The sequence below is a fragment of the Oncorhynchus keta genome, chromosome 12, assembly GCF_023373465.1.
Source record: "Oncorhynchus keta strain PuntledgeMale-10-30-2019 chromosome 12, Oket_V2, whole genome shotgun sequence".
NCBI classification, from domain to species: Eukaryota; Metazoa; Chordata; class Actinopteri; order Salmoniformes; family Salmonidae; genus Oncorhynchus; species Oncorhynchus keta.
Window position 1 is genome coordinate 50,348,534 of NC_068432.1, and position 26,113 is coordinate 50,374,646.

At 46.9% G+C, this 26,113-nt stretch overlaps 1 protein-coding gene across 12 annotated transcripts in view; it reads left to right on the plus strand.

The window, feature by feature from the left end:
• Positions 1–26,113, plus strand: part of LOC118380861 (protein Shroom3-like) — a 162,901-nt gene that overhangs the window by 32,688 nt on the left and 104,100 nt on the right. For all 12 annotated transcript variants that reach the window (XM_052458569.1, XM_052458571.1, XM_052458573.1 and 9 more), the window contains one exon: positions 10,225–10,379. In XM_052458569.1, coding sequence (XP_052314529.1) covers positions 10,225–10,379 — 155 coding nt within the window. The remainder of the gene's footprint in view (positions 1–10,224; positions 10,380–26,113) is intronic.

A 26,113-nucleotide genomic window follows, 5' to 3' on the forward strand; every position in this document is an offset into this window, starting at 1 on the left:
GACAGGGCCAGAGAGTAGGGCCAGAGACAGAACCATGACAGGGCTAGAGAGTAGGGCTAGAGACAGAACCATGACAGGGCCAGAGAGTAGGGCCAGAGACAGAACCATGACAGGGCCAGAGAGTAGGGCTAGAGACAGAACCATGACAGGGCCAGAGAGCAGGGTCAGAGACAGAACCATGACAGGGTCAGAGACAGAACCATGACAGGGCCACAGACAGAACCATGACAGGGCCAGAGAGCAGGGCCAGAGACAGAACCATGACAGGGTCAGAGACAGAACCATGACAGGGCCAGAGACAGAACCATGACAGGGCCAGAGACAGAACCATGACAGGGCCAGAGACAGAACCATGACAGGGCCAGAGACAGAACCATGACAGGGCCAGAGACAGAACCATGACAGGGCCAGAGAGCAGGGCCAGAGACAGAACCATGACAGGGCTAGAGACAGAACCATGACAGGGCTAGAGACAGAACCATGACAGGGCCAGAGACAGAACCATGACAGGGCTAGAGACAGAACCATGACAGGGCCAGAGAGCAGGGTCAGAGACAGAACCATGACAGGGTCAGAGACAGAACCATGACAGGGCCACAGACAGAACCATGACAGGGCCAGAGAGCAGGGCCAGAGACAGAACCATGACAGGGTCAGAGACAGAACCATGACAGGGCCAGAGACAGAACCATGACAGGGCCAGAGACAGAACCATGACAGGGCCAGAGAGCAGGGCCAGAGACAGAACCATGACAGGGCCAGAGACAGAACCATGACAGGGCCAGAGAGCAGGGCCAGAGACAGAACCATGACAGGGCTAGAGACAGATCCATGACAGGGCCAGGGGCAGAACATTGACAGGGCCAGAGAACAGATCCATGACAGGGCTAGAGACAGATCCATGACAGGGCTAGAGACAGATCCATGACAGGGCCAGAGACAGAACCATGGCAGGGCCAGAGACAGAACCATGGCAGGGCCAGAGACAGAACCATGACAGGGCCAGAGACAGAACCATGGCAGGGCCAGAGAGCAGGGCTAGAGACAGAACCATGACAGGGCCAGAGACAGAACCATGACAGGGCCAGAGACAGAACCATGACAGGGCCGAAGAGCAGGACCAGAACAGAACCGCAACAGGGACAGAGCGCAGGGCCAGAACAGAACCGCGCCAGAGCCAGAGCGCAGGGCCAGAGACAGAACCATGACAGGGCCAGAGACAGAACCATGACAGGGCCAGAGAGCAGGGCCACAGACAGAACCATGATAGGGCCGGAGGGCAGGGCTAGAGACAGAACCATGACAGGGCCAGAGACAGAACCATGACAGGGCCAGAGACAGAACCATGACAGGGCCAGAGAGCAGGGCCACAGACAGAACCATGATAGGGCCGGAGGGCAGGGCTAGAGACAGAACCATGACAGGGCCAGAGACAGAACCATGACAGGGCCAGAGACAGAACCATGACAGGGCCAGAGACAGAACCATAACAGGGCCATGACAGGGCCAGAGAAAAGGGCCATGACAGGGCCAGAGACAGAACCATGGCAGGGCCAGAGAGCAGGGCTAGAGACAGAACCATGACAGGGCCAGAGAAAAGGGCCATGACAGGGCCAGAGACAGAACCATGGCAGGGTCAGAGAGCAGGGCTAGAGACAGAACCATGACAGGGCCAGAGAGCAGGGCCAGAGACAGAACCATGACAGGGCCAGAGAGCAGGGCTAGAGACAGAACCATGACAGGGCCAGAGACAGAACCATGACAGGGCCAGAGACAGAACCATGACAGGGCTAGAGACAGAACCATGACAGGGCCAGGGACAGAACCATGACAGGGCCAGAGACAGAACCATGACAGGGCCAGAGACAGAACCATGACAGGGCCAGAGAGCAGGGCCAGAGACAGAACCATGACAGGGCCAGAGAGCAGGGCCAGAGACAGAACCATGACAGGGCCAGAGACAGAACCATGACAGGGCCAGAGAGCAGGGCCAGAGACAGAACCATGACAGGGCTAGAGACAGATCCATGACAGGGCCAGGGGCAGAACATTGACAGGGCCAGAGAAAAGGGCCATGACAGGGCCAGAGACAGAACCATGGCAGGGCCAGAGAGCAGGGCTAGAGACAGAACCATGACAGGGCCAGAGAAAAGGGCCATGACAGGGCCAGAGACAGAACCATGGCAGGGCCAGAGAGCAGGGCTAGAGACAGAACCATGACAGGGCCAGAGAGCAGGGCCAGAGACAGAACCATGGCAGGGCCAGAGAGCAGGGCTAGAGACAGAACCATGACAGGGCCAGAGACAGAACCATGACAGGGCCAGAGACAGAACCATGACAGGGCTAGAGACAGAACCATGACAGGGCCAGAGACAGAACCATGACAGGGCTAGAGACAGAACCATGACAGGGCCAGAGACAGAACCATGACAGGGCCAGAGAGCAGGGCCACAGACAGAACCATGACAGGGCCAGAGAGCAGGGCCACAGACAGAACCATGACAGGGCCAGAGAGCAGGGCCACAGACAGAACCATGATAGGGCCGGAGGGCAGGGCTAGAGACAGAACCATGACAGGGCCAGAGACAGAACCATGACAGGGCCGGAGAGCAGGGCTAGAGACAGAACCATGACAGGGCCAGAGAGCGGTGCCAGAGACAGAACCGCGACAGGGACAGAGACAGAACCATGACAGGGCCGGAGAGCAGGGTCAGAGAGCTAGGCATGCTAGTCTTGTGTGGTGTAGGTCAGAAATGGCTATCTGCCTGCTGGTGCTGTACTGTGTGTCCAGCTATTGTGATGCCCCTTCTTGGTAGGCTTTGTTCATCAGATTTGAATGTGCCAAGACATCGAGCCTCTATCCAGGCCCCTTGCTGTTCTGTGCCCACAGCCCCCACACAATCTCTTATAAAGCCGGACAAGAGTGCAATCTAGAATGTAGCCCAGGTTTCTGGCTAGAGTACAAGAGAGAGAGAGTGAGGAAGTGAGAGGCAGGGTGAGAGAGAGAGAGAGAGAGAGAGAGAGAGAGAGAGAGAGAGAGAGAGAGAGAGAGAGAGAGAGAGAGAGAGAGAGAGAGAGAGAGAGAGAGAGAGAGAGAGAGAGAGAGAGAGAGAGAGAGAGAGAGAGAGAGAGAGAGAGAGAGAGAGAGAGAATAAGAGTGAGAAAGAGAGGAATGTCAGCACCAAAAGCTCGGCTAGTCTGAAAAGCAAAAAATGGAGTGAGGGGAGAAAGTGAATAGATACCAAATCCAGACTGAAGGAGAATAGATACCCAATCCAGACTGAAGGAGAATAGATACCCAATCCAGACTAAAGGAGAATAGATACCCAATCCAGACTGAAGGAGAATAGATACCCAATCCAGACTAAAGGAGAATAGATACCCAATCCAGACTAAAGGAGAATAGATACCCAATCCAGACTGAAGGAGAATAGATACCCAATCCAGACTGAAGGAGAATAGATACCCAATCCAGACTAAAGGAGAATAGATACCCAATCCAGACTGAAGGAGAATAGATACCCAATCCAGACTGAAGGAGAATAGAAACCCAATCCAGACTAAAAGAGAATAGATACCCAATCCAGACTGAAGGAGAATAGATACCCAATCCAGACTAAAAGAGAATAGATACCCAATCCAGACTGAAGGAGAATAGATACCCAATCCAGACTGAAGGAGAATAGATACCCAATCCAGACTGAAGGAGAATAGATACCCAATCCAGACTAAAGGAGAATAGATACCCAATCCAGACTGAAGGAGAATAGATACCCAATCCAGACTGAAGGAGAATAGATACCCAATCCAGACTAAAGGAGAATAGATACCCAATCCAGACTGAAGGAGAATAGATACCCAATCCAGACTGAAGGAGAATAGAAACCCAATCCAGACTAAAAGAGAATAGATACCCAATCCAGACTGAAGGAGAATAGAAACCCAATCCAGACTAAAGGAGAATAGATACCCAATCCAGACTGAAGGAGAATAGATACCCAATCCAGACTGAAGGAGAATAGATACCCAATCCAGACTGAAGGAGAATAGATACCCAATCCAGACTAAAGGAGAATAGATACCCAATCCAGACTGAAGGAGAATAGATACCCAATCCAGACTGAAGGAGAATAGATACCCAATCCAGACTAAAGGAGAATAGATACCCAATCCAGACTGAAGGAGAATAGATACCCAATCCAGACTAAAGGAGAATAGATACCCAATCCAGACTGAAGGAGAGTAGATACCCAATCCAGACTGAAGGAGAATAGATACCCAATCCAGACTAAAATAGAATAGATACCCAATCCAGACTGAAGGAGAATAGATACCCAATCCAGACTAAAAGAGAATAGATACCCAATCCAGACTGAAGGAGAATAGAAACCCAATCCAGACTGAAGGAGAATAGATACCCAATCCAGACTGAAGGAGAATAGATACCCAATCCAGACTGAAGGAGAATAGATACCCAATCCAGACTGAAGGAGAATAGATACCCAATCCAGACTGAAGGAGAATAGATACCCAATCCAGACTGAAGGAGAATAGATACCCAATCCAGACTGAAGGAGAATAGATACCCAATCCAGACTGAAGGAGAATAGATACCCAATCCAGACTGAAGGAGAATAGATACCCAATCCAGACTGAAGGAGAATAGATACCCAATCCAGACTGAAGGAGAATAGATACCCAATCCAGACTGAAGGAGAATAGATACCCAATACAGACTTAAAGATAGTAGATACCCAATCCAGACTGAAGGAGAATAGATACCCAATCCAGACTAAAAGAGAATAGATACCCAATCCAGACTGAAGGAGAATAGATACCCAATCCAGACTGAAGGAGAATAGATACCCAATCCAGACTAAAAGAGAATAGATACCCAATCCAGACTGAAGGAGAATAGATACCCAATCCAGACTAAAAGAGAATAGATACCCAATCCAGACTGAAGGAGAATAGAAACCCAATCCAGACTGAAGGAGAATAGATACCCAATCCAGACTGAAGGAGAATAGATACCCAATCCAGACTGAAGGAGAATAGATACCCAATCCAGACTGAAGGAGAATAGATACCCAATCCAGACTGAAGGAGAATAGATACCCAATCCAGACTGAAGGAGAATAGATACCCAATCCAGACTGAAGGAGAAAATATACCCAATACAGACTGAAGGAGAATAGATACCCAATCCAGACGGAAGGAGAAAATATACCCAATACAGACTTCAAGATAATAGATACCCAATACAGCAAGTTGTTGTTTTATGTGGTTGTTACTGAAGGCCATTACTGTGGACAGTGTACTGTGGATAGTGTACTGTGGACAGTGTACTGTGGACAGTGTATTGGCACTCAGACATGCTGTCTCGCCTGACCTGGGACTGCTAGAAGAAGAGGGCTAAGGAAAGGTTAAGAGAATGAGTATTTTTGTTCATGTCCAGGGTAGCCTCCCAAAGGGCACCCCTCTTTCCTATATAGAGCACTACTTTTGACCAAAGCCTTATGGACCCTGGTGAAAAGTAGTGCACTATATAGGGAATAGGGTGTCATTTGGGAGGAAGACCATATTGATAGGTTCATTGTCAGAACCTTGGCAGCATCTGTAGTCTTTTAAGATACTTTTAAGTTCAGCAAATCCCCCCTGGCCTTTTCTCTATTTACCACGAAGGAAGTGTTGTTCCTCGGCCGACATTAAAAATAAGAAGTTATTCTTAACTGACTTGTCTAGTTAAATAAAAAAAATATGCCTGCTTCTCTGATTATTCAAAATATTCCATGTTTTCAATTGCAATATTCTGTCAAAACGCCAATTATATACACTGAACAAAAATATAAACACAACATGTAAAGTATTGGTCCCATGTTTCATGAGCTGAAATAAAAGATCCCAGAAATGTTCCATACGCACAAAAAGCTTATTTGTCTAAAATGTTGTGCACAAATTGGTTTACATCCCTGTTAGTGAACTTTTCTCCTTTGCCAAAATAATCCATCCACCTGACAGGTGTGGCATATCAAGAAGCTCATTAAACAGCATGACACAGGTGCAACTTGTGCTGGGGACAGTATAAGGCCACTCTAAAATGTGCAGTTTTGTCACACAACACAATGTCACAGATGTCTCAAGTGTTGAGGGAGCATGCTGACTGCAGGAATGTCCACCAGAGCTCTTGTCAGATAATTAAATGTTAATTTCTCTACCATAAGCCACCACCAACGTCGTTTTAGAGAATTTGGCAGTACGTCCAACCGGCCTCACAACCGCAGACCATGTGTAACCACGCCAGCGCAGGACCTCCACATCCGACTTCTTCACCTCCGGGATCGTCTGAGACCAGCCACCCGGACAGCTGATGAAACTAGGTTTGCACAACTGAAGAATTTCTGCACAAACTGTCAGAAACCATCTCTAGAGTGCATCACACAGTGCTCAGTCTAGTGGTTAGAGTGTAGAGGCGGCAGGTAGTCTAGTGGTTAGAGTGTAGAGGTGGCAGGTAGTCTAGTGGTTAGAGTGTAGACAAGGCGGCAGGTAGTCTAGTGGTTAGAGTGCAGAGGCGGCAGGTAGTCTAGTGGTTAGAGTTTGTAGAGGTGGCAGGTAGTCTAGTGGTTAGAGTGTAGAGGCGGCAGGTAGTCTAGTGGTTAGAGTGTAGAGGAGGCAGGTAGTCTAGTGGTTAGAGTGTAGAGGCGGCAGGTAGTCTGGAAAGTGGTTAGTGTGTGAGCATGTTTGGGAGGCGGAAGGTAGTCTAGTGGTTAGAGTGTAGAGGCGGCAGGTAGTCTAGTGGTTAGAGTGTAGAGGCGGCAGGTAGTCTAGTGGTTAGAGTGTAGAGGCGGCAGGTAGTCTAGTGGTTAGAGTGTAGAGGCGGCAGGTAGTCTAGTGGTTAGAGTGTAGAGGCGGCAGGTAGTCTAGTGGTTAGAGTGTAGAGGCGGCAGGTAGTCTAGTGGTTAGAGTGTAGAGGCGGCAGGTAGTCTAGTGGTTAGAGTGTAGAGGCGGAAGGTAGTCTAGTGGTTAGAGTGTAGAGGCGGCAGGTAGTCTAGTGGTTAGAGTGTAGAGGCGGCAGGTAGTCTAGTGGTTAGAGTGTAGAGGCGGCAGGTAGTCTAGTGGTTAGAGTGTAGAGGCGGCAGGTAGTCTAGTGGTTAGAGTGTAGAGGCGGCAGGTAGTCTAGTGGTTAGAGTGTAGAGGCGGCAGGTAGTCTAGTGGTTAGAGTGTAGAGGCGGCAGGTAGTCTAGTGGTTAGACTGTAGAGGCGGCAGGTAGTCTAGTGGTTAGAGTGTAGAGGCGGCAGGTAGTCTAGTGGTTAGTGTGTAGAGGCGGAATGTAGTCTAGTGGTTAGTGTGTAGAGGCGGCAGGTAGTCTAGTGGTTAGAGTGTAGGGGTGGCAGGTAGTCTAGTGGTTAGAGCGTTGGACTAGTAACCGAAAGGTTGCAAGATCAAATCCCTGTGCTGACAAGTTAAAAATCTGTCGTTCTGCCCCTGAACAAGCCAGTTAACCCACTGTTTCTAGGTCGTCATTGAAAATAAGAATTTGTTCTTTACTAGTTAAATAAAGGTTAAAAAAAAACTCCCTGATCAACTCAATGTGAAATGACTGGAGCATGTAAACTATGTAAACTATCTGAAATGACTGGAGCATGTAAACTATGTAAACTAGCTGAAATGACTGGAGCATGTAAACTATCTGAAATGACTGGAGCATGTAAACTATGTAAACTATCTGAAATGACTGGAGCATGTAAACTATGTAAACTAGCTGAAATGACTGGAGCATGTAAACTATCTGAAATGACTGGAGCATGTAAGCTATCTGAAATGACTGGAGCATGTCAACTATCTGAAATGCCTGGAGCATGTAAACTATCTGAAATGACTGGAGCATGTAAACTATCTGAAATGACTGGAGCATGTAAACTATCTGAAATGACTGGAGCATGTAAACTATCTGAAATGACTGGAGCATGTAAACTATCTGAAATGACTGGAGAATGTAAACTATCTGAAATGACTGGAGCATGTCAACTATCTGAAATGACTGGAGCATGTCAACTATCTGAAATGACTGGAGCATGTAAACTATCTGAAATGACTGGAGCATGTAAACTATCTGAAATGACTGGAGCATGTAAACTATCTGAAATGACTGGAGCATGTAAACTATCTGAAATGACTGGAGCATGTAAACTATCTGAAATGACTGGAGCATGTAAACTATCTGAAATGACTGGAGCATGTAAACTATCTGAAATGACTGGAGCATGTAAACTATCTGAAATGACTGGAGCATGTAAACTATCTGAAATGACTGGAGCATGTAAGCTATCTGAAATGACTGGAGCATGTCAACTATCTGAAATGACTGGAGCATGTAAACTATCTGAAATGACTGGAGCATGTAAACTATCTGAAATGACTGGAGCATGTAAGCTATCTGAAATGACTGGAGCATGTAAACTATCTGAAATGACTGGAGCATGTAAACTATCTGAAATGACTGGAGAATGTAAACTATCTGAAATGACTGGAGCATGTCAACTATCTGAAATGACTGGAGCATGTCAACTATCTGAAATGCCTGGAGCATGTAAACTATCTGAAATGACTGGAGCATGTAAACTATCTGAAATGACTGGAGCATGTAAACTATCTGAAATGACTGGAGCATGTAAACTATCTGAAATGACTGGAGCATGTAAACTATCTGAAATGACTGGAGCATGTAAACTATCTGAAATGACTGGAGCATGTAAACTATCTGAAATGACTGGAGCATGTAAACTATCTGAAATGACTGGAGAATGAAAACTATGTAAACTAGCTGAAATGACTGGAGCATGTAAACTATCTGAAATGACTGGAGCATGTAAACTATCTGAAATGACTGGAGCATGTAAGCTATCTGAAATGACTGGAGCATGTAAACTATCTGAAATGACTGGAGCATGTAAACTATCTGAAATGACTGGAGCATGTAAACTATCTGAAATGACTGGAGCATGTAAACTATCTGAAATGACTGGAGAATGAAAACTATGTAAACTAGCTGAAATGACTGGAGCATGTAAACTATCTGAAATGACTGGAGCATGTAAACTATCTGAAATGACTGGAGCATGTAAACTATCTGAAATGACTGGAGCATGTAAACTATCTGAAATGACTGGAGCATGTCAACTATCTGAAATGACTGGAGCATGTAAACTATCTGAAATGACTGGAGCATGTAAACTATCTGAAATGACTGGAGCATGTAAACTATCTGAAATGACTGGAGAATGAAAACTATGTAAACTATCTGAAATGACTGGAGCATGTAAACTATCTGAAATGACTGGAGCATGTAAACTATCTGAAATGACTGGAGCATGTAAACTATCTGAAATGACTGGAGCATGTCAACTATCTGAAATGACTGGAGCATGTCAACTATCTGAAATGACTGGAGCATGTCAACTATCTGAAATGACTGGAGCATGTAAACTATGCAAACTATCTGAAATGACTGGAGCATGTAAACTATGTAAACTATCTGAAATGACTGGAGCATGTAAACTATCTGAAATGACTGGAGCATGTAAACTATGTAAACTATCTGAAATGACTGGAGCATGTAAACTATGTAAACTATCTGAAATGACTGGAGCATGTAAACTATGTAAACTATCTGAAATGACTGGAGCATGTAAACTATGTAAACTATCTGAAATGACTGGAGCATGTAAACTATGTAAACTATCTGAAATGACTGGAGCATGTAAACTATGTAAACTATCTGAAATGACTGGAGCATGTAAACTATCTGAAATGACTGGAGCATGTAAACTATGTAAACTAGCTGAAATGACTGGAGCATGTAAACTATGTAAACTATCTGAAATTACTGGAGCATGTAAACTATCTGAAATGACTGGAGCATGTAAACTATGTAAGCTATCTGAAATGACTGGAGAATGAAAACATGTCCACCAACTGAGCGTCTGTTAGTTCAGTTTCACCAAAACCATGTAAATGCCATACTGTATGGATGGCTGTATGGAATGCTGTATGGATGGCTGTATGGAATGCTGTATGGATGGCTGTATGGATGGCTGTACGGATGGTGTTTGTTCCAGTAATAGTGATGACTAATTTATACAGTGTAAACAGCTTTATGAGTGACAGCTTCATGGAGATGACTAGATGTGTATAGTGAAAATGTATTCTTCTTTCTTCTCCAGGTTGAGGGAGGTGGGAAGGCAGATCTGTTGGAACACCCCCTGTTGCCAGGGGACCAGGTGGTTGTCATTAACGACGTGGAACTCAGTGGATTCAGGCAGGAAGCCGTCTCATTGGTCAAAGGATCCTACAAGACTCTCCGACTCACTATCCGCAGGTAAATAACACAAACCACCATACCTCTTTCATGCCGGGGTCATCTGTATGGATCTCTGTCTGTCCTTACGGATGGTGTCCCTCTCCGTAATCTGTCCCTCTCCATCTGTCCCTCAGCTTTCTGTCCCTTCATGTCTGTCCCTCTCCAGTCAGTCCCTCTCTTCTGTCCCTCTCCTTCTGTCCCTCTCTGTCTGAACACCCCTCTCCATCAGTCCCTGGTCTGTCTTAACGACGTGTCCCTCTCTGTGTCCCTCTCCATCAGTCCCTCTCCATCTGTCCAAGACTCTCCTTCTGTCCCTCTCCGTCTGTCCCTCTCCATCAGTCCCTCTCCATCAGTCCCTCTCCATCTGTCCCTCTCTGTCTGTCCTTCTCCTTCTGTCCCTCTCCGTCTGTCCCTCTCCATCTGTCCCTCACCTTCTGTCCCTCTCTGTCTGTCCCTCTCCATCAGTCCCTCTCCATCTGTCCCTCTCCTTCTGTCCCTCTCTGTCTGTCCCTCTCCATCTGTCCCTCTCCGTCTGTCCCTCTCTGTCTGTCCCTCTCCATCAGTCCCTCTCCATCTGTCCCTCTCCTTCTGTCCCTCTCCGTCTGTCCCTCTCCATCAGTCCCTCTCCGTCAGTCCCTCTCCGTCTGTCCCTCTCCGTCTGTCCTTCTCCTTCTGTCCCTCTCCGTCTGTCCCTCTCCTTCTGACCCTCTGCATCTGTCCCTCTCCATCAGTCCCTCTCCGTCTGTCCCTCTCCATCAGTCCCTCTCCGTCTGTCCCTCTCCTTCTGTCCCTCTCTGTCTGTCCTTCTCCTTCAGTCCCTCTCTGTCTGTCCCTCTCCATCAGTCCCTCTCTGTCTGTCCTTCTCCTTCAGTCCCTCTCTGTCTGTCCCTCTCCATCAGTCCCTCTCCGTCTGTCCCTCTCCGTCTGTCCCTCTCCTTCAGTCCCTCTCTGTCTGTCCCTCTCCATCAGTCCCTCTCTGTCTGTCCTTCTCCTTCAGTCCCTCTCTGTCTGTCCCTCTCCATCAGTCCCTCTCCGTCTGTCCCTCTCCGTCTGTCCCTCTCCATCAGTCCCTCTCCATCTGTCCCTCTCCATCTGTCCCTCTCCTTCTGTCCCTCTCCATCAGTCCCTCTCCATCAGTCCCTCTCCATCTGTCCCTCTCCATCTGTCCCTCTCCATCAGTCCCTCTCCATCAGTCCCTCTCCATCAGTCCCTCTCCATCAGTCCCCCTCCGTCTGTCCCTCTCCTTCTGTCCCTCTCCATCTGTCCCTCTCCATCAGTCCCTCTCCATCAGTCCCTCTCCTTCTGTCCCTCTCCATCTGTCCCTCTCCGTCTGTCCCTCTCCGTCTGTCCCTCTCCATCAGTCCCTCTCCGTCTGTCCCTCTCCATCAGTCCCTCTCCGTCTGTCCCTCTCTGTCTGTCCCTCTCCATCAGTCCCTCTCCGTCTGTCCCTCTCTGTCTGTCCCTCTCCATCAGTCCCTCTCCTTCTGTCCCTCTCCATCAGTCCCTCTCCATCAGTCCCTCTCCATCAGTCCCTCTCCGTCTGTCCCTCTCCGTCTGTCCCTCTCCATCAGTCCCTCTCCGTCTGTCCCTCTCCGTCTGTCCCTCTCCGTCTGTCCTTCTCCTTCTGTCCCTCTCCATCAGTCCCTCTCTGTCTGTCCCTCTCCTTCCGCCCCTCTCCATCTGTCCCTCTCCATCAGTCCCTCTCCCTCTGTCCCTCTCCATCAGTCCCTCTCCTTCTGTCCCTCTCCTTCCGCCCCTCTCCATCTGTCCCTCTCTGTCTGTCCCTCTCCATCAGTCCCTCTCCGTCTGTCCCTCTCCATCAGTCCCTCTCCTTCTGTCCCTCTCCATCTGTCCCTCTCCATCAGTCCCTCTCCTTCCGCCCCTCTCCATCTGTCCCTCTCTGTCTGTCCCTCTCCATCAGTCCCTCTCCGTCTGTCCCTCTCCATCAGTCCCTCTCTGTCTGTCCCTCTCCGTCTGTCCCTCTCCATCTGTCCTTCTCCGTCTGTCCCTCTCCGTCTGTCCCTCTCCTTCTGTCCCTCTCCTTCTGTCCCTCTCCTTCTGTCCCTCTCCTTCCGCCCCTCTCCATCTGTCCCTCTCTGTCTGTCCCTCTCCATCAGTCCCTCTCCGTCTGTCCCTCTCCATCAGTCCCTCTCCATCTGTCCCTCTCCATCAGTCCCTCTCCATCTGTCCCTCTCCATCTGTCCCTCTCCTTCTGTCCCTCTCCGTCTGTCCCTCTCCATCAGTCCCTCTCCATCAGTCCCTCTCCATCTGTCCCTCTCCATCTGTCCCTCTCCATCAGTCCCTCTCCATCAGTCCCTCTTCATCAGTCCCTCTCCATCAGCCCCTCTCCATCTGTCCCTCTCCGTCTGTCCCTCACCTTCTGTCCCTCTCCATCAGTCCCTCTCCATCAGTCCCTCTCCATCTGTCCCTCTCCATCAGTCCCTCTCCATCAGCCCCTCTCCATCTGTCCCTCTCCATCAGTCCCTCTCCATCAGTCCCTCCCCATCTGTCCCTCTCCATCTGTCCCTCTCCTTCTGTCCCTCTCCGTCTGTCCCTCACCTTCTGTCCCTCTCCATCAGTCCCTCTCCATCAGTCCCTCTCCATCAGTCCCTCTCCTTCTGTCCCTCTCCATCTGTCCCTCTCCATCTGTCCCTACAACAGTACCATATAACAGTATCATATAACAGTACCATATAACAGTACCATATAACAGTACCATATAACAGTACCATATAACAGTACCATACAACAGTACCATATAACAGTACCATACAACAGTACCATACAACAGTACCATACAACAGTACCATACAACAGTACCATACAACAGTACCATATAACAGTACCATATAACAGTACCATATAACAGTACCATACAACAGTACCATATAACAGTACCATATAACAGTACCATACAACAGTACCATACAACAGTACCATACAACAGTACCATATAACAGTACCATATAACAGTACCATACAACAGTACCATATAACAGTACCATACAACAGTACCATATAACAGTACCATACAACAGTACCATACAACAGTACCATACAACAGTACCATATAACAGTACCATATAACAGTACCATATAACAGTACCATATAACAGTACCATACAACAGTACCATATAACAGTACCATACAACAGTACCATATAACAGTACCATACAACAGTACCATACAACAGTACCATATAACAGTACCATACAACAGTACCATATAACAGTACCATACAACAGTACCATACAACAGTACCATATAACAGTACCATATAACAGTACCATATAACAGTACCATATAACAGTACCATACAACAGTACCATATAACAGTACCATATAACAGTACCATATAACAGTACCATATAACAGTACCATATAACAGTACCATATAACAGTACCATACAACAGTACCATACAACAGTTCCATTTGACAGTACTCCTTCATCTCATATTGTCCTGGTGCCTATAATGACCTCACCCCCCTCAGCTCCTTAGTCTCATATCGCCCTGATGTCAAAAGTGGTCATGCTTCAGCACTAACGATAACAGGCCAGGGGGTGTTGCTGGGGTCTGGTGTGTGTGTGTGTGTGTGTGTGTGTGTGCGTGCTGGATGAAGGGATCATGGCTAAACTCCCAGGCTCTTAAGTTATCTCCACAACAGCAGTTCTGTGATATGATTGACACCCTGCAGAGGGTAAAAATAGCAACTCATGCTGGCCTTCTGTACCCACTAGACTAGAGCTGTCTGTCACAGGTACATGTAACCTTCTGAACCCACTAGACTAGAGCTGTCTGTCACAGGTACATGTAACCTTCTGAACCCACTAGACTAGAGCTGTCTGTCACAGGTACATGTAACCTTCTGAACCCACTAGACTAGAGCTGTCTGTCACAGGTACATGTAACCTTCTGTACCCACTAGACTAGAGCTGTCTGTCACAGGTACATGTAACCTTCTGTACCCACTAGACTAGAGCTGTCTGTCACAGGTACATGTAACCTTCTGTATCCACTAGACTAGAGCTGTCTGTCACAGGTACATGTAACCTTCTGTATCCACTAGACTAGAGCTGTCTGTCACAGGTACATGTAACCTTCTGTACCCACTAGACTAGAGCTGCCTGTCACAGGTACATGTAACCTTCTGTACCCACTAGACTAGAGCTGTCTGTCACAGGTACATGTAACCTTCTGTACCCACTAGACTAGAGCTGTCTTTCACAGGTACATGTAACCTTCTGTATCCACTAGACTAGAGCTGTCTGTCACAGGTACATGTAACCTTCTGTACCCACTAGACTAGAGCTGTCTGTCACAGGTACATGTAACCTTCTGTACCCACTAGACTAGAGCTGTCTGTCACAGGTACATGTAACCTTCTGTACCCACTAGACTAGAGCTGTCTGTCACAGGTACATGTAACCTTCTGTACCCACTAGACTAGAGCTGTCTGTCACAGGTACATGTAACCTTCTGTACCCACTAGACTAGAGCTGTCTGTCACAGGTACATGTAACCTTCTGTATCCACTAGACTAGAGCTGTCTGTCACAGGTGCATGTAACCTTCTGTACCCACTAGACTAGAGCTGTCTGTCACAGGTACATGTAACCTTCTGTACCCACTAGACTAGAGCTGTCTGTCACAGGTACATGTAACCTTCTGTACCCACTAGACTAGAGCTGTCTGTCACAGGTACATGTAACCTTCTGTACCCACTAGACTAGAGCTGTCTTTCACAGGTACATGTAACCTTCTGAACCCACTAGACTAGAGCTGTCTTTCACAGGTACATGTAACCTTCTGTACCCACTAGACTAGAGCTGTCTGTCACAGGTACATGTAACCTTCTGAACCCACTAGACTAGAGCTGTCTTTCACAGGTACATGTAACCTTCTGAACCCACTAGACTAGAGCTGTCTGTCACAGGTACATGTAACCTTCTGTACCCACTAGACTAGAACTGTCTGTCACAGGTACATGTAACCTTCTGTGCCCACTAGACTAGAGCTGTCTGTCACAGGTACATGTAACCTTCTGTACCCACTAGACTAGAGCTGTCTGTCACAGATACATGTAACCTTCTGTACCCACTAGACTAGAGCTGTCTGTCACAGGTACATGTAACCTTCTGTACCCACTAGACTAGAGCTGTCTGTCACAGGTACATGTAACCTTCTGTATCCACTAGACTAGAGCTGTCTGTCACAGGTACATGTAACCTTCTGTACCCACTAGACTAGAGCTGTCTGTCACAGGTACATGTAACCTTCTGTACCCACTAGACTAGAGCTGTCTTTCACAGGTACATGTAACCTTCTGAACCCACTAGACTAGAGCTGTCTTTCACAGGTACATGTAACCTTCTGTACCCACTAGACTAGAGCTGTCTGTCACAGGTACATGTAACCTTCTGTATCCACTAGACTAGAGCTGTCTGTCACAGGTACATGTAACCTTCTGAACCCACTAGACTAGAGCTGTCTGTCACAGGTACATGTAACCTTCTGAACCCACTAGACTAGAGCTGTCTGTCACAGGTACATGTAACCTTCTGTATCCACTAGACTAGAGCTGTCTGTCACAGGTACATGTAAACTTCTGTAGCCACTAGACTAGAGCTGTCTGTCACAGGTACATGTAACCTTCTGTACCCACTAGACTAGAGCTGTCTGTCACAGGTACATGTAACCTTCTGTACCCACTAGACTAGAGCTGTCTGTCACAGGTACATGTAACCTTCTGTATCCACTAGACTAGAGCTGTCTGTCACAGGTACATGTAACCTTCTGTACCCACTAGACTAGAGCTGTCTGTCACAGGTACATGTAACCTTCTGTATCCACTAGACTAGAGCTGTCTGTCACAGGTACATGTAACCTTCTGTATCCACTAGACTAGAGCTGTCTGTCACAGGTACATGTAACCTTCTGAACCCACTAGACTAGAGCTGTCTGTCACAGGTACATGTAACCTTCTGAACCCACTAGACTAGAGCTGTCTGTCACAGGTACATGTAACCTTCTGTACCCACTAGACTAGAGCTGTCTGTCACAGGTACATGTAACCTTCTGTATCCACTAGACTAGAGCTGTCTGTCACAGGTACATGTAACCTTCTGTACCCACTAGACTAGAGCTGTCTGTCACAGGTACATGTAACCTTCTGTACCCACTAGACTAGAGCTGTCTGTCACAGGTACATGTAACCTTCTGTACCCACTAGACTAGAGCTGTCTGTCACAGGTACATGTAACCTTCTGTACCCACTAGACTAGAGCTGTCTGTCACAGGTACATGTAACCTTCTGAACCCACTAGACTAGAGCTGTCTGTCACAGGTACATCTTGCTGCACAGCAGCATTATTGTTTCATCCATATTCACATTAGGATAGGATCAAGAATTTAGGTTAGCCAAAGGAACATAGAAGCTATTTTAACACGCTATATCAACCCTTCCCAAACCTTTTCATCGTTGGGGAACATTCCACACATTTTGCCATGGGCTGAATCCAGAACTCCAGACTAATATTCTCCACTGGTGGTACTAGTGCCACTAAGTTTTGCAGTTTTTGACCCATTTGTTCAGTCGTATAGCATTCTGGGACGACGGGTAGCAAGTAATGTGTGGAGGAGTAGTGGAGGAGTAGTTTTTATCTGTATTTATTATGGATCCCCATTAGTTCCTGCCAAGGCAGCAGCTACTCTACCTGGGGTTTATTATGGATCCCCATTAGTTCCTACCAAGGCAGCAGCTACTCTTCCTGGGGTTTATTATGGATCCCCATTAGTTCCTGCCAAGGCAGCAGCTACTCTACCTGGGGTTTATTATGGATCCCCATTAGTTCCTGCCAAGGCAGCAGCTACTCTTCCTGGGGGTTATTATGGGTCCCAATTAGTTCCTGCTAAGTCAACAGCTACACTTTCTGGGGTTTATTATGGATCCCCATTAGTTCCTGCCAAGGCAGCAGCTACTCTTCCTGGGGTTTATTATGGATCCCAATTAGTTCCTGCCAAGGCAGCAGCTACTCTTCCTGTGGTGTATTATGGATCCCCATTAGTTCTTGCCAAGGCAGCAGCTACTCTTCCTGGGGTTTATTGTGGATCCACTTTAGTAACCTGACCAGGCAGCAGCTACTCTTCCTGGGGTTTATTATGGATCCCCATTAGTTCTTGCCAAGGCAGCAGCTACTCTTCCTGGGGTTTATTGTGGATCCACTTTAGTAACCTGCCAAGGCAGCAGCTACTCTTCCGAGGGTTTATTATGGATCCCCATTAGTTCCTGCCAAGGCAGCAGCTACTCTTCCTTGGGTTTATTGTGGATCCCCATTAGTTCCTGACAAGGCATCAGCTACACTTCCTGGGGTTTATTATGGATCCCCATTAGTTCCTGCCAAGGCAGCAGCTACTCTTCCTGGGGTTTATTGTGGATCCCCATTAGTTCCTGCCAAGGCAGCAGCTACTCTTCCTGGGGTTTATTATGGATCCCAATTAGTTCCTGCCAAGGCAGCAGCTACTCTTCCTGTGGTGTATTATGGATCCCCATTAGTTCTTGCCAAGGCAGCAGCTACTCTTCCTGGGGTTTATTGTGGATCCACTTTAGTAACCTGCCAAGGCAGCAGCTACTCTTCCGAGGGTTTATTATGGATCCCCATTAGTTCCTGTCAATGCATCAGCTACTCTTCCTGGGGTTTATTGTGGATCCCCATTAGTTCCTTCCAATGCAGCAGCTACTCTTCCTGGGGTTTATTATGGATCCCCATTAGTTCCTGCCAAGGCAGCAGCTACTCTTCCTGGGGGTTATTATGGATCCCCATTAGTTCCTGCCAAGGCAGCAGCTACTCTTCCTGGGGGTTATTATGGATCCCCATTAGTTCCTTCTAATGCAGCAGCTACTCTTCCTGGGGGTTATTATGGATCCCCATTAGTTCCTGCCAAGGCAGCAGCTACTCTTCCTGGGGGTTATTATGGATCCCCATTAGTTCCTGCCAAGGCAGCAGCTACTCTTCCTGGGGGTTATTATGGATCCCCATTAGTTCCTGCCAAGGCAGCAGCTACTCTTCCTGGGGTTTATTATGGATCCCCATTAGTTACTGCCAAAGCAGCAGCTACTCTTCCTGGGGGTTATTATGGATCCCCATTAGTTCCTGCCAAGGCAGCAGCTACTCTTCCTGGGGTTTATTATGGATCCCCATTAGTTACTGCCAAAGCAGCAGCTACTCTTCCTGGGGTTTATTATGGATCCCCATTAGTTACTGCCAAAGCAGCAGCTACTCTTCCTGGGGTTTATTGTGGATCCCCATTAGTTCCTGCCAAGGCAGCAGCTACTCTTCCTGGGGTTTATTATGGATCCCCATTAGTTACTGCCAAAGCAGCAGCTACTCTTCCTGGGGTTTATTGTGGATCCCCATTAGTTACTGCCAAAGCAGCAGCTACTCTTCCTGGGGTTTATTATGGATCCCCATTAGTTCCTGCCAAGGCAGCAGCTACTCTTCCTGGGGGTTATTATGGATCCCCATTAGTTCCTGCCAAGGCAGCAGCTACTCTTCCTGGGGGTTATTATGGATCCCCATTAGTTCCTTCTAATGCAGCAGCTACTCTTCCTGGGGTTTATTATGGATCCCCATTAGTTCCTGCCAAGGCAGCAGCTACTCTTCCTGGGGTTTATTATGGATCCCCATTAGTTCCTGCCAAGGCAGCAGCTACTCTTCCTGGGGTCCAGCAACAGACAGTTATATACAGTTTAAAATATTACATGACATTACATTTCATAACAATTTACTCAATACATTTAATATGTTCCCTCAGGCCACTACTCCACAATACAACATCCATGTGTACGTGTGTGTGGAGTGTGTGTCTTATCATGTGTATGTGTGTCTGTTAAACTCGTCTGTGAGCTATTTTATCCTCATTTATAGGCTATATTATATTTAACTTTACTTGAGTGTATCGACAGATGGCCTCTAGAGGTCCGTGGCGATGCACTCGTCTTTTTGGTTGTTTTTGTAGCCTATTTTAGCTCTTTACAGAACACATCGCCTTATTGGGCTCTTTCAACTTTCAGCTTGCCCTGCTAGCTGTGGCTAGCCTGCTTTGTTGTTAGCATTATGGCTACCGATGACAATCCAATGGATATCAATGGCCAGCCATTTTTTATTTATTTATTTTTTATTTATTTCACCTTTATTTAACCAGGTAGGCAAGTTGAGAACAAGTTCTCATTTACAATTGCGACCTGGCCAAGATAAAGCAAAGCAGTTCGACAGATACAACGACACAGAGTTACACATGGAGTAAAACAAACATACAGTCAATAATACAGTATAAACAAGTCTATATACAATGTGAGCAAATTAGGTGAGATAAGGGAGGTAAAGGCAAAAAGGCCACGGTGGCAAAGTAAATACAATATAGCAAGTAAAACACTGGAATGGTAGTTTTGCAATGGAAGAATGTGCAAAGTATAAATAAAAATAATGGGGTGCAAAGGAGCAAAATAAATAAATTAATTAAATACAGTTGGGAAAGAGGTAGTTGTTTGGGCTAAATTATAGGTGGGCTATGTACAGGTGCAGTAATCTGTGAGCTGCTCTGACAGTTGGTGCTTAAAGCTAGTGAGGGAGATAAGTGTTTCCAGTTTCAGAGATTTTTGTAGTTCGTTCCAGTCATTGGCAGCAGAGAACTGGAAGGAGAGGTGGCCAAAGAAAGAATTGGTTTTGGGGTGACTACCCTACTCCAATTTGTTGAGTAGGGTATTGGAGGCTATTTTGTAAATGACATCGCCAAAGTCGAGGATTGGTAGGATGGTCAGTTTTACAAGGGTATGTTTGGCAGCATGAGTGAAGGATGCTTTGTTGCGAAATAGGAAGCCAATTCTAGATTTTCTAGATTATTCTAAAATGGGTTAAATTATTTATTTTTCTCATTCATCTACACACAATACCCCAAAATGACAAAGAGAAAACAGGTTTTTAGAAATGTTTGCAAATGTATATATATATACATATATATATATATATATATATATATAAAAACTGCAATACCTGATTTACATAAGTATTCAGACCCTTTGCTTTGAGACTCAACATTTAGCTCAGGTGCATCCTTCTTCCATTGATCATCCTTACGATGTTTCTACAACTTGATTGGTATCCCACCTGTGGTAAATTCAATTGATTGGACATGATTTGTAAAGATACACACCTGTCTATATAAGGTCCCACAGTAGACAGTGCATGTCAGAGCAAAAACCAAGCCATGAGGTCGAAGGAATTGTACGTAGAGCTCAGAGACAGGATTGTGTTGAGGCACAGATCTGGGGAAGGCTACCAAAAATGACTCTACCTAGAGCTGGCCACCTGGCCAAACTGAGCAATCGGGGGAGAAGGGCCTTGGTCAGGGAGTTGACCAAGAACCCAATGGTCACTCTGACAGAGCTCCAGAGTTCTTCTGTGGAGATGGGAGAAACTTCCAGAAGGACAACCATCTCTGTAGAACTACACCAATCAGGCCTTCATGGTAGAGTGGCCAGATGGAAGCCACTCCTCAGTAAAAGGCACATGACAGCCCACTTGGAGTTTGCCAAAAGGCACCTAAAGCACTCTCAGACCATGAGAATGCCAAGAGTCACGTCTGGAGGGGAGTTTATCACCCTCCTTCGGCCCTCCAAATTGTCTGACTTCCTGTCTAATTATGTTGAATCTGAATTATAAATATTGGGTGTTCTTAACTTGGATTGGTTGATGTCAGTATCAGATAGACTGAATGATATTTGTACTGAACAAAATTTAACTCAACTTATAACTAAACCAACCCACCCCAACTTAAAACACCCTGAAAAATCAACTATATTGGATGTAATTCTGACAAAAGTGTCCAGCCAATGGAATCTTTGCTAACGAGCTCAGTGACCATTATCCCATTGCCTGCAGTAGATATACTAAGCTACCTAAATTGTGTTTGTGCATTATTACAAAGATACAACTTTTCAATGAGCAACATTTCCTGTATGACCTGAGGTTGTATGATAGGGAGGGTGTGTCCCTCTATCTCTGATTCGGATGTTTTACTTTTCTGTTTACCTTTCGTTCCCGAGTGGCACAGCGGTCTAAGGCACTGCATTTCAGTGCTAGAGGCATCACTACAGACACTGCTTCGATCCCTGGCTGTATTAGGAGCAACGTCCGGATTTGTAAATAAAAATATCATTCTGACCTCAATAACTACTGCCCAATTTGTAAACTATCTTACCTTGCAAAAATATTAGAATCACTGGCAAACTTCCTTGTACAAGCTGAATAACTTCTATGCTCGCTTCGAGGCAATGAACACTGAAGCATGCATGAGAGCATCAGCTGTTCCGGATGACTGTGTGATCATGTTCTCCGCAGCCGACGTGAGTAAGACCTTCAAACAGGTCAACATTCACAAGGCTGTAGGGCATACGGATTACCAGGACGTGTACTCCGAGCATGCGCTGACCAACTGGTAAATGTCTTCACTGCCATTTTCAACCTCTCCCTGTCTGACTCTGTAATACCAACATGTTTCAAGCAGACCACCATAGTCCCTGTGCCCAAGAACACTAAGGTAACCTGCCTAAATGACTGTAGCCATGACATGCTTTGAAAGGCTGGTCATGGCTCACATCAAAACCATTATCCCAGAAACCCTAGACCCACTCCAAATTGCATACCGCCCCAACAGATCCTCAGATGATGCAATCTCTATTGCACTCCACACCGCCCTTTCCCCCCCTGGACAAAAGGAACACCTATGTGAGAATGCTATTCATTGACTACAGCTCAACACCATAGTGCCCACAAAGCTCATCACTAAGCTAAAGACTGTGGGACTAAACACCTCCCTCTGCAACTGGATCTTGGACTTCCTGACGAGCCGCCCCCAGGTGGTGAACGGTACAGTGGACCCACAGTTCGGTATGTATCATGGTTTGTGGGTCACGGTAACGGTACGGTTTCAGTATCTTTATATTTAAGAAAAGTGTGCGCTTGTATGACTCTCATACAGGGGACGAGTTTGCAAAATGTAGCTCTTCATCTCCCGTCACAGAGAGGTAGCTTCCAGTATGTAGTGAACCGCAGTTAAAAATAGAAAAGACACCATTCGTTGTTTGAATGTCACAGTGAGGTAGCTTCCAGAACATAGTGAACCGTCACAGAGAGGTATCTTCCAGAACATTGTGAACTGTCACAGTGAGGTAGCTTCCAGAACATTGTGAACTGTCACAGTGAGGTAGCTTCCAGTACATAGTGAACCGTCACAGAGAGGTAGCTTCCAGAACCCAGTGAACTGTCACAGAGAGGTAGCTTCCAGTATGTAGTGAACTGTCACAGTGAGGTAGCTTCCAGAACATAGTGAACCCAGTCCGGTACGTCCTGTGCCTGCTCCCCGTACTCGCCCTGATGTACGCCTCCACAGCCCAGTACATCCTGTGCTAGCTCCCCGCACTCGCCGTCCGAAGTGTGTCATTGTTCCGGTACAAGTAGTGCCGGTTCTACGCACCAGGTCTCCAGTGCGCCTCCACAGCCCAGTGCGTCCTGTGCTAGCGCCCCGCACTGGCCGTGAGAAGTGTGTCATTGTTCCGGTACAAGTTTTGCCGGTTCTACGCACCAGGTCTCCAGTGCGCCTCCACAGTCCGGTACGTCCTGTGCCTGCTCCTCGCACTCACCCTGAAGAGCGTGTCACCAGTCCGGTGCAACCTGTACTGGCCCCACGCATCAGGCCTCCAGTGCGCCTCCCCAGTCCGGTGACGGTCCCCAGTCCAGAGCTTCCGGCGACGATCCCCAGTCTAGAGATTCCGGCGATGGTTCATAGTCCAGAGATTCTGGCGATGGTTCATAGTCCGGAACCTCCGGCGACGGTTCACAGTCCGGAACCTCCTACGACGGTCCACAGTCCGGAACCTCTTAAGACGGTCCACAGTCCGGAGCCTCCTACGACGGTCCACAGTCCGGAACCTCCTACGACTGTCCACAGTCCGGAACCTCCTACGACGGTCCACAGTCCGGAACCTCTTACGATGGTCCACAGTCCGGAACCTCCGATGACGGTCCACAGTCCCGAACCTCCTACGACATTCCACAGTCCAGAACCTTCTACGACGGTCCACAGGCCGGAGCCCTCCTTTGCGCCGGTGCCCAGTCCAGGCACGGCGTCCAGTCCTGCTCCATGGCAGGAGCCTCCCTCTGCGCCGATGCCAAGTCCAGGCATGGTGTCCAGTCCCACTCCAAGGCCGGAGCCTTCCTCTGCGCAGGTGCCCAGTCCAGGCAGGGCGTTCTACCTGGCTCCATGGCCGGACCCGTGGGTACGGAGTGGGTACTTTGCCCCGCACCGGAGCCTCCCCTATAGAGTCAGGTTTTGCGGCCGGAGTCCGCACCTTTGGGGGGTACTGTCACGCCCTGACCATAGAAAGCCTTTTAGTCTCTATGTTGGGTAGGTCAGGGAGTGACTAGGGTGGGCTATCTAGGATGTTTTATGTCTATGTTGGCCTGGTCCCAATCAGAGGCAGCTGTTTATCGTGGTCTCTGATTGGGGATCATATTTAGGCAGCCATTTCCCCACTGTTTTTTTTGTGGGATCCACGCTGCGCCTTGGTCCGTCTCTACACACAACCGTGAAAATAAGTAGGTGTGTCCAAACTTTTGACCGGTACTTGCTTATTTAATTAGATTAATATTATGATGTTTCTATCCCATGAAAATGAAAAACCCTCTGGGTTTCTGTTAGGATGGAAGTGAAAATATGGCGCAGTACAACGTGACGGTCGGCAGTACAGTACAGGGTTATTTAGCGAAAGAATCCCTGTGTCGTGCGGACGAGAGATCGGGGTTCAAAGCCCCGACGGGGAGGAAGGAGTAGGCTTGTCTCAGAGCAGTGCGAAATGGTGCTAAAATAGTTAAATTGACTTCAAGTGCGAAACGGTGCTACAATACTTCAATTAACTTCAATTGATAAAGTATTTTTAGCCACAATCGGCCGCCCCAACCCCAATTAATACATTTGGGCACAGTCGATAGCATGCTGGACTTCAGGCTAGAATGTTGAGGGTTCAAAACCTGCTCCCTGGTTGTTTCATTACAATTATTACGCCGGTCTCAGAGCAAATAGCATGGATTGTTACTCCCATCTCATTCATCGCTCCCTTCCACACATCATTCATTCATTGTGGGCGTGCTGGCAGGATGTACTGTTTTTTATTCTGTATGTATGAATTACAAATCAGCCTTCATGTTTCTAGTCTATTGCGTAGTGACAATGTGTAATCATTGATGTCCCAGAGACAGGAGTGGTAAACACTGTTGAAGTGTATAATTGTAATGTAACATTCGTCGTTAAATGAGTAGCAAGGTGCAGCGGGGCGTACATTTTCATTAATTATAAAAGTTCCACCAAAAAAACAAACAATAAACAACGTAAACGTAAAGCTCGGAGTGCAACATATGCAAAAAGACAAGATCCCACAACTGAAGGTGGGAAAAAGGGGCTGCCTAAGTATGATCCCCAATCAGAGACAACGATAGACAGCTGCCTCTGATTGGGAACCATACTCTGCCAGCAAAGAAATATAAACATAGATTTCCCACCCTAGTCACACCCTGACCTACCAAATAGAGAATTTAAAGGATCTCTAAGGTCAGGGTGGGACATGTAATATATACATGCAGACACATCATTCAAATATTTTTTTAAACATTTTATTTTTATTTTACCTTTATTTAACCAGGCAAGTCAGTTAAGAACAAATTCTTATTTTCAATGACGGCCTAGGAACAGTGGGTTAACTGCCTGTTCAGGGGCAGAACGACAGATTTGTACCTTGTCAGCTAATGGAGTTTGATACACCTGGTATCGGATATGACTGGAAATAAACTTGCTAAATAGTGTTTTTCATAAATTAACTTTATGACAAAAAAATAATGCACAATCGTTGGTCTCATCATCAACTAACATATTCCTCTCAATTGTAAATGTTTTGCTTGACTCGTTATGACGTTCTAACTACTTACATTTGCTTCCACCGTCATGTTTTGTCAGCCATCTTTGCTGAAGAAAGTCACCAGGGACGGGTGGCTCGCGTCAAATTCGTTATTGGAACCACTCGATATGATTGGTCATGTAAAAACCTTGGGACCCAAATGCATAATGAGTGGTCTAATGTATAAAATAGTAAAAATAAAGAAAAACCCTTTAATGAGTAAATGTGTCCAATCTTTTGACTAGTACTGTATATTCATATATAGTATACATTGTGTATATCTGTGTCCATATTGTCCATGAGGTTCTAGTAGATAGACCATATGGTTCAACAGAAAATAGACTAATGAATGAACAAAGCAACTAATCAACAATAGCATTATTTTCAATTACTTCTGCAACTCGTCCAACTGTTTACTTTTTTCACAACTGCTACCAGTCTGACGCCAAAACATTGACAACAAATACATATTGACGCAGCCTCTCTGTCCCCATTGTCCCTGGCCCTGACTGGCTGGATAGTTTGTCTCCATTGCCCCGGCCCTGACTGGATAGTTTGTCTCCATTGTCCCTGGCCCTGACTGGATAGTTTGTCTCCATTGTCCCTGGCCCTGACTGGCTGGATAGTCTGTAGTTTGTCCCCATTGCCCCTGGCCCTGACTGGCTGGATAGTCTGTAGTTTGTCCCCATTGCCCCTGGCCCTGACTGGCTGGATAGTCTGTAGTTTGTCCCCATTGTCCCTGGCC